We start from the raw sequence: 17,383 nt of genomic DNA on the forward strand, positions 1-17,383 counted from the left end.
CCCACCCCGGCGCTGCAAGCCTGTGTCTTCCGCCTCCAAACCCAGGCGTCCCGGCCCCAGCCCCAGCCCCCACTCCCTCTGACCCAGATGCCTCAACCTTCCCACGAGGCAGCCACCTTCTTACTGCACAGGCCGGGCGCCCAAAGCTCCTTTCCCCTTAGGGCCAAGAATACAGAGCTCTTTTTCGCTTCTTTTCCATTATGTCCCAATTAGCGCTTAATTTACCTTCCCTGGGAGGGCTCTTAATTAACGCCCAGGTAAAGCCAAACCGCTTTACCTGGCGACAAGCTTTACGGGGCGCTGCCACCAGGCCAGCGGGGAGCTGCGTCCCTCGGGCACAGGGAGGCGTGGGCAGGGGAGGAAGCCTGGTGTGGCCGGCTTGTACCAAGGGCAGGGACCTGCGGGGTGACCGGGACTTCAGACTTCGGGGCGGGGGGCTCCACCTGCAGGTGGATGGGACAGGCGGGAGACCGGTGGGAAATCAGGAGGGGGCGTGGGGACCTCCAGAGGGGTGTCCCGACTGGCTTTGCTCCCGTAGCCCAGCTCTGCGCCTCCCGTCACGCGGAGCTCCGCGCCCGTGCAGAAGGTGGCTTCGGAGGCCAGGAACACAGCAGCGGCGCCCACCTCAGCCGGCCGTCCTCCAGAGGGGTGTCCCGACTGGCTTTGCTCCCGTAGCCCAGCTCTGCGCCTCCCGTCACGCGGAGCTCCGCGCCCGTGCAGAAGGTGGCTTCGGAGGCCAGGAACACAGCAGCGGCGCCCACCTCAGCCGGCCGGCCCATGCGGCCCAGGGGCTGGGGAGAGAGCGGAGGAAGGGGTCAGAGGAGGAGCCCCTCGATCGCCACGCCCCTCGGGTCCCCGCTCTCTCTCCTACCTGGGCCAGCACCCCCTCCCGGATCTCGGCCTCGGGGTCTGGCGTGGAAGCTGCCACCATCTCCCACAGCGGGGTCCAGATGTTCCCTGGGGAGATACTGGGGGGCGGGCGTCACAGACGCGGCTGCAGGGCTCAGCGGTCTTCTCAGCGGCCCGGGGCTCCCGGCCTGCCCCAGCTGCTCACCAATTAACTCGGACGCCGTACTTGCTCTCGTCCAAGGCCAAGGCTTTGGTGAGGGCTGTGACTGCCCCCTGCAGAGAAGGCAAGGCCAGGGTCGGTTCTTGAAGTCGGGGTTCTGCCCATCCCTCGCTCCAGCCTGGGGGCCGAGCAGGGGCAGCCTCACTCCCCGTGGGCTGCTTTCAAAGCCACAGGGCTCTCTGGCTCGGGAGAACCTGGGGCAGAGCAGTCTGTCACCGGGCTGGGGAGGGCAGCTTTGGGAGTTCGGTGTGGGACTTTCTCAGGCTCCTGCACCCAGAGAGTCTGGCTTGTCACAGGGTGTGCAGGGGCAAGTCTGAGGCAGGCGGGCTGTGCATTTGAGGCCAGTATGGGCTACCCAGAAAGACCCAGGACCTTGTCTCAAACAAACAGGGAGAAGAAAAAATATGTGAAAAGGAAAAACGTGGAAGCAATGTCTTTGTAAACGTGTGTGTGTGTGTGAAGGGAGGGCTGGGGAATGGGGAAAAATAAGAACCCAGATAAGTCATGTAAAGATATAAGATCCCCATGATGAATGTAACTCTACTGTATACCTAATATGTGCCAATGAACTTAATAAAGATAAAAAACAAAAACAAAGGGCTGGCGATTAGTGGTCCCGGAGCCTGCCTCGAAAGTGCAAGGACAGGAGTTGGATCCCCCGTACCACACGCGCACACACAGAGCCAGTAGAGTTCACCAAGGCCATCCACACCAGTGTTGCTTTGTTCAGACTTAGGCTCCTTCCTCCACCAGACCTGACACAACTAAATTCCTCAGGAGGCCAAAAAGAGCAGGAAAAGAGCAGGAGCCTGATCCTAAGATAAACAAACAGGTTGGACCAGGGATTTAGCTCAGTGGCGTCCATCATACCTGTTTAATCCCCGGTACCGCCAAAAAAAAAAAGGAACAGGTTGAGACTGTAAAGAACGTTTAAATTAAAAAACAAAAAATAGGACTGGGGATTTAGCTCAGTGGTTCTGAAGCCTGACTCGCAAGTGCAAGGACCTGAGTTCGATCCCCAGTACCAAAAAATAAAACAAGAACAAAAGATAAAACTGGGCCCATACCTGTAGAGTAGGCTGTACCTTCCTAGGGGTGGACCAGGGTTTCCACCCCTTCTGAGAGCAGAAATGTTCCCTATCCTGGGAGAGAGTGGTCTCAGCACTGAGTGCCTCTTTTTTTTTGGGGGGGGCGGTTTGAGACAGGGTCTCACTATGTAGTTGAGACTGACCTGAAACTCACTATGTAACCCAGGCTGGTCTTGAACTCACAGAGATCCTCCTGCCTCATCCTCCAAGGTGCTGGGATTACAGGTGTACACCACCATGCCCGGCTCTGAGTGCCTCTTTTGAGTTGTCCTAAAATCTGCCTAATAAACCCTTCCACCCCACTTACTGACGAGTACTGAAAATTCTTTTTCCACCACAGGAGTCAGTGAACCTGTACATTTTTTCTACCAGGGGTTTCGTTAGGTTCCTCATCTCTTGGGGCTTCTCAGAACCAGCCCGGTGATGACAGGGACACGAGGCAGGAGCAGGGCTTGGTGTACCTTGGTGGCAGTGTAGAGCACTGCCTGGGACTGGCCGATGGCCCCAGTCAGGCTGGAGATGTTGATGATGTTGCCCCGGCTCTTCCGCAGGTGGGGTAGAGCGAGCTGAGGACACAAAGGCAGAATCAGCCACAGGCACCCCGACCTGGGGACAGTGACCATCGGGACTGCACCTAGTGCTTTCTGTGCTCGGTTCTTGAGTCTCTGGGTCTTGGCACTTAGGAATCTCTCCTTGTTTAGGAGGGTGTCTTTTGTTTTTGTTTTGTTTTGATTTTTGTTTTTCATTGTTGTTGGTGTTTTGTTTTGAGACAGGGTTTCACTGCGTAGTTAAGGCTGTCCTTGAATTCACTCTAACCCAGGCTGGCCTTCAACTCACAGCAATCCTCCTGCCTCAGCCCCCTGAGTGTTGAGATTATAGGAGTGCATTACTACTCCAGGCTAGAAGGGAACTTTTGCTCTTTCTCTCTGTGTCTCTCTCCCCTCAGTCCATCCCTCTCTGTGTTTCTCCCTCCCTCCATCTGTCTCTCTCTTCTCTCTCCCTCTTGGGTCTCTGCCCCCATCTCTCTGGCTCTTTATGTCACTCAAAATCCTGTCCCATCAAGCTAGGGAAGGCTGGAGAGAGACCCAGACAGCTACGTATTTTGCAAAAATGGGAGGAAGCGCTTAGAGGTCAAGGTTTCTCTGTGTTCAAGATGCAAACAGAAACCTAAGTGAATTAGGATCCATTTGCTTCGAACTTCTCCCTGGCAGTGCCCTGGAGTCCCCCTCTGGTATGTGGGACAAGACACACGACCTTGGATGAACTCCAATTCTATGCTTCCTGTCCCCTGCCTTGAGCTGCTGAGCTGGCTGGGGGTGGGGTCTGTGCCTGCCACTGAGGAGACTGGGCACAGCCAGCACCCAGGGCACTCTCACCGCAGGAACTAAACACACGCCCTCTCCAGCTCACCCTGCCAGCTCTTGCTTTTTCGCTTTTTTTTTTTTTTTTTGAGACAGGCTCTTGCTAGTAACCCAGGCTGGCCTTGAACTTGCAGTCCTCCTGCCTCAGCCTCCTGTGTTGCTGGGATTATGGATGTGTGCCACCACACCCTTCTCCCCTCCGTGCTTGCAGCATTTTGCTTTTAGCAACCAGTATCTTCTAAATCTGCCCGAGTCCCATCTGAAACTCCTGACCTGCTGCTGGACCATCTAATTCTATGTCTCCCAAACAAAAGTCGTCCTCTTGTTCCCCAAAAACTTCTGCAGCGCTGGCTCCCCTGGGCCTCAACTTCTCCTCTACCCATCAGAAGCACTGGCAAAAGTATCCCAAAGAGGGCTGGGAATTAAGCTCAGTGGTGCCGTCACCTGCCTCACAAAGGCGAGATCCTGAGTTCGATCCTCATTACCAAAAAAAAGAAATAGAGGGGTGGGCACTGAGGTCAGAGAGGAGCACAGATGGCCTTGAAACCACCTCTTTTCACCTGAATAAATGGGACTATTCTAAAGATTGAACCCAGGGCTTTCACACTGAGCTGTGTCTCTATCCCTTTTTTATCACCCAGGCTGAGCTGGAATTTAGATTCTCCTGCCTCAGCCTCCCAGAGTACTGGGATTATCAGCCTGCACCACCTTGCTCAACTCCTTTTGGTAAATTTTCAAGCCACAGTACGCTGAATCTGTAGATGTGGAACCCTGGATATGGAGGGCTGCGCACACGCCCCTGTGTGTGTGTGTGTGTGTGTGTGTGTAATTGTTAGACACAAGTGATGGGTATGTGTATTACAATATTCTTTTTTTTGTGTGTGGTACTGGGGATCAAACTCAGGACCCTGCGCTTGCGAGGCAGGTGGCAGAACCACTGAGCTAAATCCCCCGCCCTCCCTGTTCTTTTTTTAATTTTAAACATTGCTGGGCGTGGTGGTACATACCCATAATCCCAGCACTTGGGAGGCTGAGGGAGGATTGAGCGCTCCAGGCCAGCCTGGGCTATGGAGCAACACCTTGTCTCAAAAAGGAAACAAAAAACAAAAATACCCAAACCTTTCCCATTCACTGTGGTTCCTGTGAGGCCAGGCCCTGCCCAGGCCTGTGCCAGTTCTGCGCCTCCCACGCTGTTTCTCCGACCCTGCCCCTCGCCTTCCAGCTGCTCCCACAGGCCGCGTCTGCCCAGGAGGGAGGAATGAAGCCAGAGACCTGCCCGAGCCACAGGCGACCACGAGCCCTGACAAAGCCACCAAAGGGGACCCGGAACCTGACCCCTCTCCAACAAGGCTCAGCCAGTCTCGGCGCTCAGGGCCACTACACAGGCTGTTCCGCGCATGACCGCCAGAGGACGCCAGCTGCCGACCCTGAGCACCTAGCAGGAGGCTCCATCTCCCGGTCTAAGCAGAGTCCCATCCAGGGCCCCAGAAGTCCGCAACACAGGGGTTCCTGCGTCCCCTTTCTGTTGTCACACCCCGCCCTGGCTCCTGCATTGACTCAGCCCCAGCAGCACTGCTCTTTGGGCTGTCCCTCCCACATGCCTGGCAGGCACAGCTCACCCCAGGACCTTTACACCGGCCACTTTTCTACCTGAATCACTCTTCCCCGCACTTCCTTTCAGCCTTGACTCAAAGGTGCCCCTCAGAGAGCCTTCTTGAAACACTTCCCAATCTAAAAGACCACAAAAGCACTCCTTTAAGAAAACTCTGGCCTGAGGCAGGCATGGTGGCAAAACACCTGTCTTCCCAGCAGGCAGGATTACCATGAGTTAGAGGCCAGCCTGGGCTACACACCGAGACCTTGTCTTGAAATCAACAATGACAAATGAAAGTTCCCTGAGAAGGATGGGCTGTGTCCTTACACAAGTGGCTTTGGCTGGACAGCGTTTTGCACTGCCCACTTTCAACAAGGAACAGAGAACCCCAGGGAGAAGGAGCAAACAAGGAAGGGAAGACATAAGCCTCGAAGTGCAGTGGTCAGGCCAGGATCTGCTTCACCTTGGTCAGGGTGTAGGCGCCCAGCAGGTTTAGCTCCAGCAGCTGCCGGAAGTCCTGGGCGGAGGTGTCCTCCAGCCTCTGTGCCGGCGGATCTGAGGGGAGAGGACAGGACAGCCATGGGAAGAGGCGAGAGGCTCGAGCTGCTTCAGGGCTAAGGAAGAGGGAAAGGCTGAGGCAGAAGGACCTTTGTGAGTTTGAGGCTGGCCTAAATTAAAGAGTGAGAGCCTGCCTCAAAAACAAACAAACAAACAAACAAACAAACCAATAAATAAATGTGCTAATTGCCTCTGCATGGAAGAAGTCTAACCAATTCATCTATTTCTAGCTATAAATCTAAAAACCAAGAAAACAAGGATTTTGCCAGGTGTGGTGGCACACGCCTGTAATCCCAGCACTCGGGAGGCTGAGGCAGGAGGATCACTGGAGACCAGCCTGGGCTACATAGCGAGTTCCAGGTCAGTCTCAACTATATAGTGAGACCCTGTTTCAAAAAAACCAAAAAAAAAAAAAGAAAAAGAAAAAGAAAACAAGAATTTTTTTTTTTTTTTTGTATGGGGATCAAACTCAGGACCTTGCTCTTGCCAGGCAGGCGGTGGAACCACTGAGCTAAATCCCTAGTCCTAAAATCCCTTTTTAGACAGGACCTACTATGTAGTTCAGGCTGGCCTCGAATTCATGGCGATTCTCCTGCCTCAGCCTCCTTAGTGCTGAAACAGCCCTAATTAAAATGTTACTTCTGTGAGTTAACTCAGAGTTCAAAAAATGTGCCAGAAACATTTTAAAATCCAAGCCACCATGAAACTTGTAAAAAGTGAAACCAACAAGTAAAACAAAAATATAAATAAAGAAATGGGTATGAGCATTTTAACACAAGTAAAAACAAATGTTAGTTTGGAGTAACACTCAGTGCTCCTAGGGACAACTGGGTAGTTGCTCCAAAAACTGGGACCTAAACTTACTCTCCCTTGGGCCGAGGATATAGCTCAGTAGCACCATGCCTGCCTCCCAAGCACAACTTCCTGAGTTTGATTCCCAGTACCACAAATAAATAATAAACTTACTCTCCCTTGAGTAACGGCACTAGCCAGGCCGGATCCCAGAACTTGGGAGGCTGAGGCAGGAGGAGTTCGAGGCCAGCTTGGACTACATAGGGAGTTCAAAGCCAGCCTGGACTACACAGCCAGAAAAAAACAAAAATCCAATAAATATAAAACAAAAATAACGGGTCGGAGAGCTGAACAGGACCAAGGACAGAAGGTGGGGGTGACAGCAGGATGGCCCCTTCTTCCTCCAGGGCTCCCGACGGCCCAGGACGTGCTGTCCCAAACAGCCTCAGCGTCCCGTGCCTTCGTCACTCTTCCTGATGGCTTTTGTGCCACTGGCCACACTGTCACAAAGCCAGTCCTTGCCTTTCCCAGCAGGTAGGACTGGTGAAGTCAAGTGAGACAGCACTGTGACACCGCGGACAACTCCGTGTCCCAGGTAGGGAGTCACGGCCTCATCAGATGTGCACACAGCTGGGTGTAGACAGATGTGGTCATAAATCCTGCAGCAGCTCTTACTGCTACGCTCCATTTTCTTTATTCTGCAAGCTGGAAAATCAAGTTCCGAAGCCTTAAGAGACCTGCCCAGGCTGGCCCAGTAGCAGATACCAGAGTAGGGATGTGCGTCCGTGCGAGTGTGCGTGTGTGTGTGTATGCTTGTGTGCGTGTGTGCACGTGTGTGTGCGTGTGTGTGAGGCCGGGTCTCAGGCCAAGAATGAGCATTCACAGCTGCACTGTCCCATCCCAGAGGACAGAGTGGGCGCAGAGGGTTGGGGGCAGGGGGTCAGGGAGAGGGGAACGTGAGGTGCAGGAGGAAGCAGCAGAGGCCAGGGGGTGGCCTGATGGCTGGGGAGAGTGGTATGGGGCCGCGTGACTCACGGTAGCCAGCGTTGTTCACCACACAATCCAGGTGGCCAAATCGGCGGATGGTCTCAGCAATCAGGGTCTGAGGAGAGAGGGACGGTCCTGGGGGGGCGGCAGGGCCAGGCTCGCAGGGCCCGCAGGGCGCGGGACAGGGGCAAGAGCCAGGAGACTGGGGTGAGGCGAGGGTCACCACAGTCACCAGCTCAGCAGGAGAAGAGAGGCCGGAGCCCAGGGGCCCAAACAGATGAACAGGTGGGGCTAAGGTGAAGTGGTCACCCTAGAGACCAAGGAGCAGGGGCAGAGACCCAGGCAGGGGTCAGGGTCATGGGGAACAGGTAAGCAAAAGATGCCGATGAGAGCAAAGGAAGGAAAAGCTGGGCCAGGGATTTAGCTCAGTGGTTCTACTGCCTACTTTGCAAGCTCAAGGTCCCGAGTTCGATCCCGTGTACCAAAAAAAGGGGACGGGATGAGACAGACTTTGAGGGATGATGAAGGAGGCGCCTCCAGGACTAGCAGATAGGACAGCAGCAAGGGAGAGACCTGGGTGTGACAGCCAGCTAGTGGAGGCAGTGGTTGTTAGAAAAGGCGTAGGGGTGTAGGACAGAGACTTGCTCACCTGCAGATCCTCCTCTCGAGTCACGTCAGAGCGGATAAAGACCGTGCCGGGGAGCTGCTGCTCAAGGACTCGGGCGCTAGACTCTGCAGGGACAGAGCGCTGAGGCCGGAGGCAGGGTCTGAGTGGGTAGGCTCGGCCCGGACCCCAGATCTGAGCGGGGAGAGCCTAGGGTAAGATGAGGGACCCTCACTCACCGTCCTTGTCGCAGATGACCACGTGTGCTCCACTTTCAGCTGCAGGGAGAGAACAAGTTGTCCCCACCCAGACTTCAGTTGGACTTGTGTTGCCCTCTTGTGGCCACATGAAGTGGGGCCAAATTCGTCTTCCCCTGTGACCCCAAAGTCTCATGATTATCCTGGGGACAAAGGGCAGAGGCCTAACACACATTCCCGTTGCCTTCCCAGGTGCCTGCTGGTGCTCTGGAGGCCCCCTTTGTGGGTTCCCAAGTAAACCCCAAGCCTGGAGGTACGTGTTCCCCTAACCACCCCCTGGTAGTCCTGATAACAGGCTCAGAAACTGAGGAACTTGAGGCCAAAAGCTCTGGCTCTGGGCCATCAGCACTTACCCTGTCAGCATAGTAAATGGACTTTTCCAAAATAAGAGACTGCCATCTCTTCCTTCCCCTGTAACCACCCCTCCCACCTGCAAAATACCCAGCCTCAGACCCCTGCTCACCAAAGGCTCGCACGATTCCGGCTCCGATGCTGCGCCCACCCCCTGTCACAATCACCACCTTCCCTGCATAGCGAGTTTCCGATGCCATTCTCAGTCAGCCACTTCACTGTCCTCACCGGGGGACTCTTCCCACCTCCAGAGCTGGGGCCCCAAGATCAAAGCTTAACCAGGGGCCTAATCCTGGAAGCCCAGCCCTGGGGGCGTTTCCAGGAAGGCCAGAGACCAGGGTGATTGGCCCCTGCCTCCTCCCTCAGACTGGAAATCCAGGCCCGGCCTCCCCCCTCAGACGCTGAACCCAGGCCCAGCCTCCTCCCTCAGAACTGGGGTCCGGGCCCTGCCTCCTCCCAGACACCCCGGAGTCCGGGGCCCCAGCCTCTCTTCCCCAAGTTTAAGATTCCTGATTTCTGGTCCTCTCCTCCCATCTGAAGTAGGACTCAGAGTATCTAGTCCTTCCTTTGTCAGACCCAGTAATTTAGAGTATATGCTACCTCCTGCCCAGTGCCTTGTTCCTTACGCCCTCAGAACCCAGCTATCCACGATTCTATTTCCACTTCTTAGAAGCCCCAACCTTACAACCCCAAAATAGAGACAGAAAGAAAACTCGACTAAAAGTTCAAAGTTTTAATCCGAATTTAGACAGTGGGAAAACCAAACTGCCGGTACAAACCAGGTACCTCCTGGGCCACAGGTGCAGACCCCCCCCCAGCCCGGAGTGACCGCAGATAATCAGGCGGTACCTCCAGGCCACACCCCCACGCTCCAATTGGTCCCCTCGCAGGCGCAAACTAGAAACTGGACTGTAACAGAGTGACTCTCAGAGGCCACGCCCCCTCGCATTGGCCGGGGGCTGGAGGTGAGTTCCCGGCATCCCAGGTGGGCTCCCGGGGGGCAGGGCTTCCACCTCGCCCACCTCCGTGTGCAGAGAATCCAGTGGAACCACAATTCGTGACTGCGGGGGGTCTCGGAGGCGAGGTAAGCTGGGGCATGGGGTCCGACTGAGGCACACAAGGGAGAGGGTCTTCGCGACAATCCAAATTCCCACCTGGAGAGGCTGAGTAGGGAATGAGATCCGCAAACTTTAGGACCGCGACCCAGGAATCCAGCCCGCAGAACACTTCCCTAAGATCTGGGGATCCAGGCTCAGCCTCTCTTACCTCAGATCTGGGAGTCCACGCCCCAACTCGCCTCCCTCTTATCCAGAAATCCAGCCCCAAACACCCACTTCTCAGATCCAGTAGTCGGATCCACAATCCATTCCCACCCGAGTCTCAGCTGCCAGCCTTCTAGGCACCTTGGCCCTCTTGAGCCTGATCCTGCCTGAGACCCAGAACTTCCAATCACTGCACTGTCAACTCCACGCGTGTCCCAGCGGGCAGCAGACCCTTCCTCACCGGGCCCAGCGCGCAAAGCTTCCATCTCCCGCTATGCTAAAACCCAGGAGTGCGCCATCCCCGGTCCTTACCTGTCATCAATCTGTGCCACTGCGATGCCTCAGAGGCCAGGGCTTGGGACAAGCTGAGGACCCGCTCCCTGTGGCCTTCGGATGTGGGCAAGGAATGGCTAGCGTTCCTGGGACTAAAAAAGGTAGATTGGAAATAAAATGAGGAAAAAAGAAAAGGGTAGGCTGGGCATGGGGGGGTGTAGGTGGTTTAGTTCGCCGCCGCCCGCGGCCCTCTGGGAGTTGTAGTCCTGAGCACTTATTTCTGATGGGTTTAAACACAGACCCTGAGCATTATGGGATTTGTAGTCCACTTACACCTCAATATTACTGAAACCCGGAGGGAGGTACGGGGTGTAATACCGGCCAAAAGGAGATTAGGAAACTGCAGTTCTCACTGCGATGATGGGCTTCTTGGTTTAGTTTTTGATATCCCCCAGGAAATCAAGCGTCGATTAGAGTTTTGGAAACTGTAGTTCAGTATTCAGGAGGCCCTAATAACATTGCTCCAAGCCTCCCCATTTATGTTGCTTTCTTTTCATGCCCCTCCAGTTCCTCACCTGCTCCAGGACCCGGAGCTTCTGAGCCATTTTGCAGTTCGTAGGACAGCCTGGAAAGGAAGTAGCCCATTGGAGTCCTGACCTCGAAGCCTCACCTTCTCATTTTGAAGAAGGGGACTCAAGAGAGGACCTCACAAGTGCACCGATACACACCTATGACTTATCTATTTCCTTCCTCTAAGAGTTCAAGGTGAAGCCCTCTGAGATTCCAACAACATTCTGATTTTCAGTTCTGGGTGCTTTCTTTGTTATAATATGGAAGAAAATCAATTTCTCTAATTGCTCAAATAATTTTTTTTTCCTTTGACAGCACAGCAGCTGGGAAGAAAAACTAGGCTCTTATCTAGGTCTGTGATCCCTGCCCTGAAGGAAATCACCTCAGTTTTCTCCTCACGGCTCTGCCCACCCAGCACTAGGGGAGCCAGGAAGCTGAAAAGCACAAATTGGGGTGATCTGGAAACTCAGCTCAGGGCAAGGAGGTAGGGACTGTCTTCGTTTTCCAGAGGGGAACTGAGGCTCTAGAAGTAAAGACCCTCAACTGTCCCACGTCCACTCCCAGCCCTCCCGCCCTCACCCTTTGCTCTGCGTCAGGCTGGCGTCTGGCTGGGGACAGTGTCCTCCCCAGGGTGAGGAGCCGAGGGGAGGCGGGGCGCAGTAGAGGCCGTCCACTGTCCTGGTTCCTGCGCATGCGCTCTATCTGCTCCTGGGCGCTCATCCTGGGCCGCGCGGAGGAACCCTGGGGAGATCAGAAGTCGTGCAACACCCCAAAGAGCAGGGGCACCTCTTCATCTCCTCTTCCTGAACCCGCCCGCCTGCAGTCTGGCTCTTCCCGGTCAGTTCACCACAGTGATTCGGTTTTTGTGGTACCGGGGACTGAACCCAAGGGCCTTCGCACTGTGCCTCAGCCCTTTTTTATATTTGAGTCAGGATCTTGCTAAATTCCAGGCTGCCCTGGAACTTGCAATCTTTCTGCCTGCACCTCTGAGAGCCTGGGATTACAGGGAGCACTGCGGTGGAGCTCTTCCCTTGCAGGTGAGAAGCCCTGGATTTGGTCCTTATCATCACAAACATAAATACTTGATGAGTGGGTGAACACTGATAAAGAATGAATGAAGTACTCACTAAATCCAGGTACTATTTGCAACCCTCAGAGGTACCAGACTCGTTTAATCCCTTCTTGTTAGAGCTGGACTTTCAGATGCTCAATGGGTAACCAAAAAAGCTTGGTGTCTCTGCCCACATTTTGTTTTTGTTTCCTTTATCCAAATGTATCATTGGATCCGTTCTCAGCTCTGCATGTCCTAGGCAGGTTAATCAGTTATGGAATATGTGTCCAAAACTAGAGATGCAAGGTTTACTAAGTTTGCCTGGCCTATCTCATCGTCCTTTAAGACTGAGGACATGGCTAGGTGTGATGGCCCACATCTTGATCCCAGAACTTGGGAGACTGAAGCAGGAGGATTGCTGTGAATTTGAGGCCAGGCTGGGCTATACAGTGAGCTCAAGACCAGCCTGCACTACATAGCGAAACTCTGTCTCAAAAAACAAAACAAAACAAAAATCACTGAGAACATAGCCAGGGAGGTGGTCCACTACTGTAATCCTAGCACAGAGAGGCTGACACAGGAGAATTCAGGGTTCAAGGCCAGCCTGGGCTACCTAGAGAAACTCTGTCTCAAAATAAAACCACAACAACAGGCTGAGGTTACCAAGATAAATGTAACTACTTATTTTTTTTTCTTTTTTCTTTTCTTTTTTTTTTGGTACCAGGGGTCAAACTAAACTCAGGACCTTGGGCTTGTGAGGCAGCCAGCGGCAGATGGCCCTCTTTCTTTAATGCAGAGTCCCACTATGTAGTTCAGACTGGCCTCAAGTCACTATGTAGTCCAGGCTGGCCTCGAACTCAAGGCCTCAGCTTCCCAAGTGCTGGGCTTACAGGTGTGCATCACCTCGCCTGGCAAACAATGTCAGTTCTAAGCAATGATCACTGCTGTCAGCCCAATTCTACAGATGAGAAACTGGAGGCACAGAGGTTTAAAAACCAGCCCAAAGTCACAGTGCTTAGAAGTAGCCGAGACAGCTGGTGTGGTGGCGCACACCTATGATCCCAGCACCCTGAAGGCTGAGGCAGGAGGATGCTGAGAGTTCCAGGCCACCCTGTGCTACACAGAGAGTTTAAGGCCGGCCTGCACCACATAGTGAAACCCTGCCTCAAACACAAGGAAACAGAACAAGTAGCAGAGATAAAGATGATTTCCAGGGCTCTCACAGATAGCGCTCCCTGCTCTGGGTGTGGAGAACCCCCCCACTCCCAGCCCTGTCTCCAGGACCGGGCTCCGTGGTGGTTGGATCACAGGGCCAGGAGAGCAGTGGAAGGTCCCCGGTGGACAGCCTACCTTGGTCCCCAGTGGTGGGGAGGAGGGGTGGCAGCCCTCTGGGCTGGAAGCCCGGGAGACCCTGGGAGACGCCAGACCTGGAAGGACAGTGACTGGGTGGGCACAGGAGCTCCAGAACACAGCCCCACCGGGATGCTCACCTGAGCATGGGCTACCAAGGTCTCTGTCACCTCCAGGGGGCCGGCCCCAGTCAGTCTCAGGGGACCGCAGGGAGCTGAGTTCCAGGGACTCGGGCAGGCTCTGGAGGGGACAGGGGAGCGGACTGATGACAAGGGTCGTGTCGTTGTTACTTTTTAGCAACTGAGACAGTATGAGGAAGAGTATGACTGTAAACCTAATCCTCATTTATTTTTGTTTTATTTCTTTGTTTCTTTTTCTTGGTACGGGAGATCGAACTCATATTTTTTTGAAACAGGGACTCACTAGGCAGCCCAGGCTGGCTTCGAATTCATGGTGATCCTTCTACCTCAGCCTTCCGATTGCTGGGATTACCCGGCATGCACCACCATACCCAGCCTTGTGTGTGCGTGTGTGCGTGTGTGCGCGCGCGCGTGTGTGTGTGTGTGTGTGTGTGTGACACTAGGGATTGAACTTGGCATTGTGAAAGCCAAGCAATTCCTCTACCACTAACGCATAACTCAGCCCCTTGTAGGCGCACACCTGTAATCCCACAACTTGGGAAGCTGAGGCAAGAGGATACCTTGGAGTTCAAGGCCCGCCTGGGCTACATAGTGAATTCAAGGCCAGCCTGAACTACACAGGGAGACCCTGTCTCAAACTTAACAAAGAAACAACAACCATTAGCTGGCTGATCGGGGAGAAGAAAAAGCAGGGGAGTGTGTGGGGCTGGGGCAGGTGGGCCAGGCAGCCGGGGAAGGAGATGTGAGCCTCACCTCCCTCTCGGAGGACCCCTCGCCTTGGAGCACAGGGGAAGGGGAGTCAGCCTCAGTGTGGGAGGGCGGTTTCTGGGGGCCCCCCAGCCCCGCCAGCGTGTCCTCCACCATCCACAGCTGCTGCTGGGCCACCACTCTGTCCTGGGGAGGGAAAGCGTGGTTACTAAGTTGGGAAATGCGAGGGGGCTTCCGGCTCCTCCACCCACAAGGGTCCGAACTGGGGCACTGTTTATGGTGTCAGGACTTTTCCCTCCATGGGAACAGTGGAAGTGAGGAGACTTCTCTCCTGCTCCTCAGGGCCGCGCAGTCCCAAGAGGCTCCCTACGTAAATATCCAGGAGTCGGTTTCTGGCCCCCTTTCGAAGCCGTGGCCACCGGACATTCACTGTCTTAGTAACCATCAGAGGTGACATCCAGGTGTGCTGTTCCTCGGGACAGTGTCTTGGTGATTCCTGGCCTTCTCCACTTTCAGCGACAATTTAGGGTCCCCTTGTCACTCTCAGGAAACCCTTCCACATCTGTACCAGGATTGCAGGTCCCCATCCAGGCATCTTTACCTTGTCTTTCCTACTGATGCACACTTAAACCTCTCCGTCTCTAGATTTTAACGTCTGCTGATGATGTTTTGTGGTGTTCAGAGTAGATGTCTTACATCTTTCACCAGATGTATTCTAAAGTATTTTTGTTGTTATTGCTATTACAAACTATTGTTTGTCTTTGTTTTGTTTTTGCAGTGGTGGGGATATGCTAGGCAAGGAATCTACTACTAACCACACCCCCAGCCCTTTTTACTTTGTTTTTATTTTTTATTTCTTTTTTTTTTTCCAGCTATGTTTGTTTTTACTTATTTTTATTTTTAAGACATGGTGGTCTAAGTGGGCCAGGCTGGCCTTGAACTTGCAATCCTCCTGCCTCAGCCTCCAGAGCAGATGAGAAGTCAGTGTTGATATCTAAAGATGTATGATTTACAACTACCTGAGTTGGCTTCTAATGAAGAAATACATTGGAGACTGAGCAAAGGGTTTTATATTTTAGGTACCGTTTATAAAGTAAGGAAGAAACTTTTGTTTCTTTTTTCTTTTTCTTTCTAGAGGATATTTAACAGCAACCATCAAGAAAGCAGGTTGCCAGACAGCTTGGCCAGTGCGGGCAGGGCTTTCACACAGGAGAGATTTAGGACAGAGCGCAGAGCAGCTGCAGTCTTAACTACAATAAAGAGTTTAGAGGGGCGAAGATTTAGCTCAGTGGTACTGTCCCTGCCTTGCAAGGGTGTGGTGCTGCTCCAGTACCTCCCCGCACCAAAAGTGCACGATAAAGGACTAAGGGGCAAGGCTTGTGTTGGGTGGGCGGGGTTTGCCTCTATTGTGGGTTTACTGCTGAAGGGTTTGCCTTCAACCAGAGCGCATGCCTGTAATCGCAGCATTCGGGAGGCTGAGGCAGGAAGATCACTGTGAGTTCGAGACCAGCCTGGGCTACATAGTGAGTTCTAGGTCAATCTCAATTACATAGTGAGACCCTGTCTCAAAAAAACAAAACAAAAAACAAAAACAAATCTGAGGTTGGGCTTGGGCCCTGGGAAGGATGTACCTGGGGGGATCCGAGGTGCAGCAGGTATTCCAGGGTCTCTCGTAAGGTTCCCAGCTCCTGCTCCAGGCCTCTGTACGTGTCCCAAACTCGCTCTCGCTCCTCAGGTCACAGAATGGAGTAAACAGAATGGAGTGAGTTAGCAACCCACTCTCCAGAACTTTCCCTGTCTTCTCCCGGCCTGGGGGTGGAGAGGAGGCCTGGGGCCTCTGTGTTGGAACTAGGGGAACCCAGAGTCAATATTAAACCTGGGTTCCAGGGAGACTAGTGTGGACAAGTCAGTTTCCCTCAATCCCTGGATTGCTAACATGCATCTTTAGGGCAACAGCCCTGGGCAGCTCCACAGTGATAGGGCCAGGATAAAGGTGGTTAACTGGGCATGGTGGTACAAGCCTGTCATCCCAGCACTCAGGAGGCTGAGGCAGGAGGGTCACTGCCAGTTCAAGACCAGCCTGAATTGCTCAGCATGGTGAGACTGTGTCTAGTGTGGAGGGCTGGGGATTTAGCTCAGTGACACCATAAGTTTGATCCCTGCAACAAACAAACAACAGCAACAAAAAAGCCAGATAACAACAGCTAGCATGCTATGCTCACCTCTTGGTGAATTCTTGTGAGGCAGGTACTATCCTTGCCACTAATTTACAGATATTTTTCTTTTTTGGTACTGGGGATCGAACTTGGAAACTTGCACTTTCAAGGCAGGCAGTTTACAGATATTTAAACAGTAATTCACATAGTTTAGAAACCATCTCCATCATTTACAAATAATTCTTATTAGAGCTAACATTTAAATATTACCAAGTACCAGGTGTTTTACTATGTATTAAATAATCATTTACATATATTAATGGAACCCCCATGAGGACCCTATAAAGCAGGGTGTTTTATTTTCTAGAGTTTACAGAAAAGACAGCTAAGGGCCCAGGGCCCAGAGGGTTTAAATAAGTTTTTGAATTTGTTATTTTTGTTTGTTTCATTGGGTTGGGTTTGTTTTGTTTGAGACAGGGTCTCACTATGTATACCAGGCTGGGCTGGTACTTGCAGCAATCCTCCTGTCTCAGCCTCCTGTGTGCTGGGATTACAGGTATGTACCACCATTCCCAGCTGTTTTTGCTTTTCTTTTTTTCTTCTGTACTCAGGTTCTTTGAATTGAGCTCAAGCTCCAACCATTTATTATTTACTTACTTGAGAGAGACATGGTCTCCCTAAATTTCTAAGTTGTCCAGGTTGGTCTTGAACTGCAATACTCATGACTCAGCCTCCAAAAATTCTGGGATTGCAAGCTGGTGCCACAACACTCAGCTGAAATGACTTTTCTTTTCCTTTTTTTTTTTTTGAGACAGGGTCTCACCACATGCCTGGCTGCAATGACTTTTCTAAAGTAATCCAGCCAGTGTGGGGGGGGGTGTTCAAATGAAAGGGGAAGAAGGAAGGAGGGAGGAAAAAGGGACAAAAAAGTGAAAATAGAAGAAAAATGGAAACAAAGCTTTTGTTCATAGGGAGGGGAAGGGAGGAATGGAAAAAAAAACAGAATGTATCATGTACAGGTGCAAATTCCCTACGATGAGTGTTATACTCATAATACTCTTATATGCCTAAAATGACAATAAATATTTTGCTATTAAAAAAAAAGAAGAAAAACCACCACAGAAAGAAAAGAGTACGGCAGAAATGTAGCAGAGCACCTACCTGGCAAGAGTGAGGCCCTGAGTTCAATTCTTGATACAAAAAAAAAAAAAA

The 17,383-nt window shown here is 52.7% G+C and overlaps 3 protein-coding genes across 11 annotated transcripts in view; all 3 read right to left on the reverse strand.

Moving 5' to 3' along the window:
- The window catches only part of Bcat2 (branched chain amino acid transaminase 2), a 10,995-nt gene extending 10,645 nt beyond the window's left edge, over positions 1-350 (reverse strand). The window contains exon 1 of one of the 2 annotated variants that reach the window (XM_010640770.2): positions 278-350. The gene's annotated coding sequence lies outside the window, so the exon portion shown is untranslated. Of the gene's footprint in view, positions 1-225 lie in introns of both variants that reach the window. The other variant, XM_010640769.2, reaches the window with a different exon arrangement.
- A 46-nt stretch (positions 351-396) lies between these two features.
- Positions 397-9,056, reverse strand: Hsd17b14 (hydroxysteroid 17-beta dehydrogenase 14). Of its 3 annotated transcripts, none has more exons than XM_019210078.2 (10): positions 8,774-9,056; positions 8,293-8,331; positions 8,099-8,181; positions 7,498-7,564; positions 5,576-5,667; positions 2,619-2,723; positions 1,055-1,122; positions 872-968; positions 649-791; positions 397-511 (listed from the first exon to the last, which is right to left on the reverse strand). In XM_019210078.2, the coding sequence occupies exons 1-10, from the start codon at positions 8,859-8,861 to the stop codon at positions 418-420; spliced, it is 876 nt and encodes a 291-aa protein (XP_019065623.1). In that variant the 5' UTR covers positions 8,862-9,056; the 3' UTR covers positions 397-417. The 3 variants fall into 3 exon arrangements, with proteins under 3 accessions (XP_019065623.1, XP_010639074.1, XP_010639073.1); XM_010640772.3 differs by having other exon boundaries at positions 397-501; positions 639-791; XM_010640771.3 differs by having other exon boundaries at positions 397-624; positions 762-791; positions 8,774-9,045.
- Positions 9,057-9,298: 242 nt separating this feature from the next.
- The window catches only part of Plekha4 (pleckstrin homology domain containing A4), a 17,764-nt gene continuing 9,679 nt past the window's right edge, over positions 9,299-17,383 (reverse strand). Inside the window, exons 13-20 of one of the 6 annotated variants that reach the window (XM_010640779.2) lie at positions 15,647-15,745; positions 14,061-14,201; positions 13,308-13,407; positions 13,168-13,259; positions 11,346-11,507; positions 10,772-10,821; positions 10,236-10,348; positions 9,299-9,824 (exon numbers count right to left, since the gene is read on the reverse strand). In XM_010640779.2, coding sequence (XP_010639081.1) covers positions 9,559-9,824; positions 10,236-10,348; positions 10,772-10,821; positions 11,346-11,507; positions 13,168-13,259; positions 13,308-13,407; positions 14,061-14,201; positions 15,647-15,745 — 1,023 coding nt within the window. In that variant the 3' untranslated portion in view covers positions 9,299-9,558. The remainder of the gene's footprint in view (positions 9,825-10,235; positions 10,349-10,771; positions 10,822-11,345; positions 11,508-13,167; positions 13,260-13,307; positions 13,408-14,060; positions 14,202-15,646; positions 15,746-17,383) is intronic. The other 5 variants (XM_010640773.2, XM_010640778.2, XM_010640775.2 and 2 more) reach the window with 5 other exon arrangements.

Source organism: Fukomys damarensis, unplaced genomic scaffold (assembly GCF_012274545.1).
Source record: "Fukomys damarensis isolate Sample0158 unplaced genomic scaffold, DMR_v1.0_HiC HiC_scaffold_19, whole genome shotgun sequence".
Classification (NCBI taxonomy): domain Eukaryota; kingdom Metazoa; phylum Chordata; class Mammalia; order Rodentia; family Bathyergidae; genus Fukomys; species Fukomys damarensis.

What these genes read in the sequence shown, in the direction of transcription:
- Hsd17b14 (XM_019210078.2), bottom strand. Translation starts at nt 8,861, where the DNA reads ATGGCATCGGAAACTCGCTATGCAGGGAAGGTGGTGATTGTGACAGGG. An exon ending in CGGAATCGTGCGAGCCTTTG is followed by an intron (nt 8,332 to 8,773) that starts GTGAGCAGGGGT and finishes CTCTCCCTGCAG; the next exon opens with CTGAAAGTGGAGCACACGTG. An exon ending in TACGGCGTCCGAGTTAATTG is followed by an intron (nt 969 to 1,054) that starts GTGAGCAGCTGG and finishes CCCGCCCCCCAG; the next exon opens with TATCTCCCCAGGGAACATCT.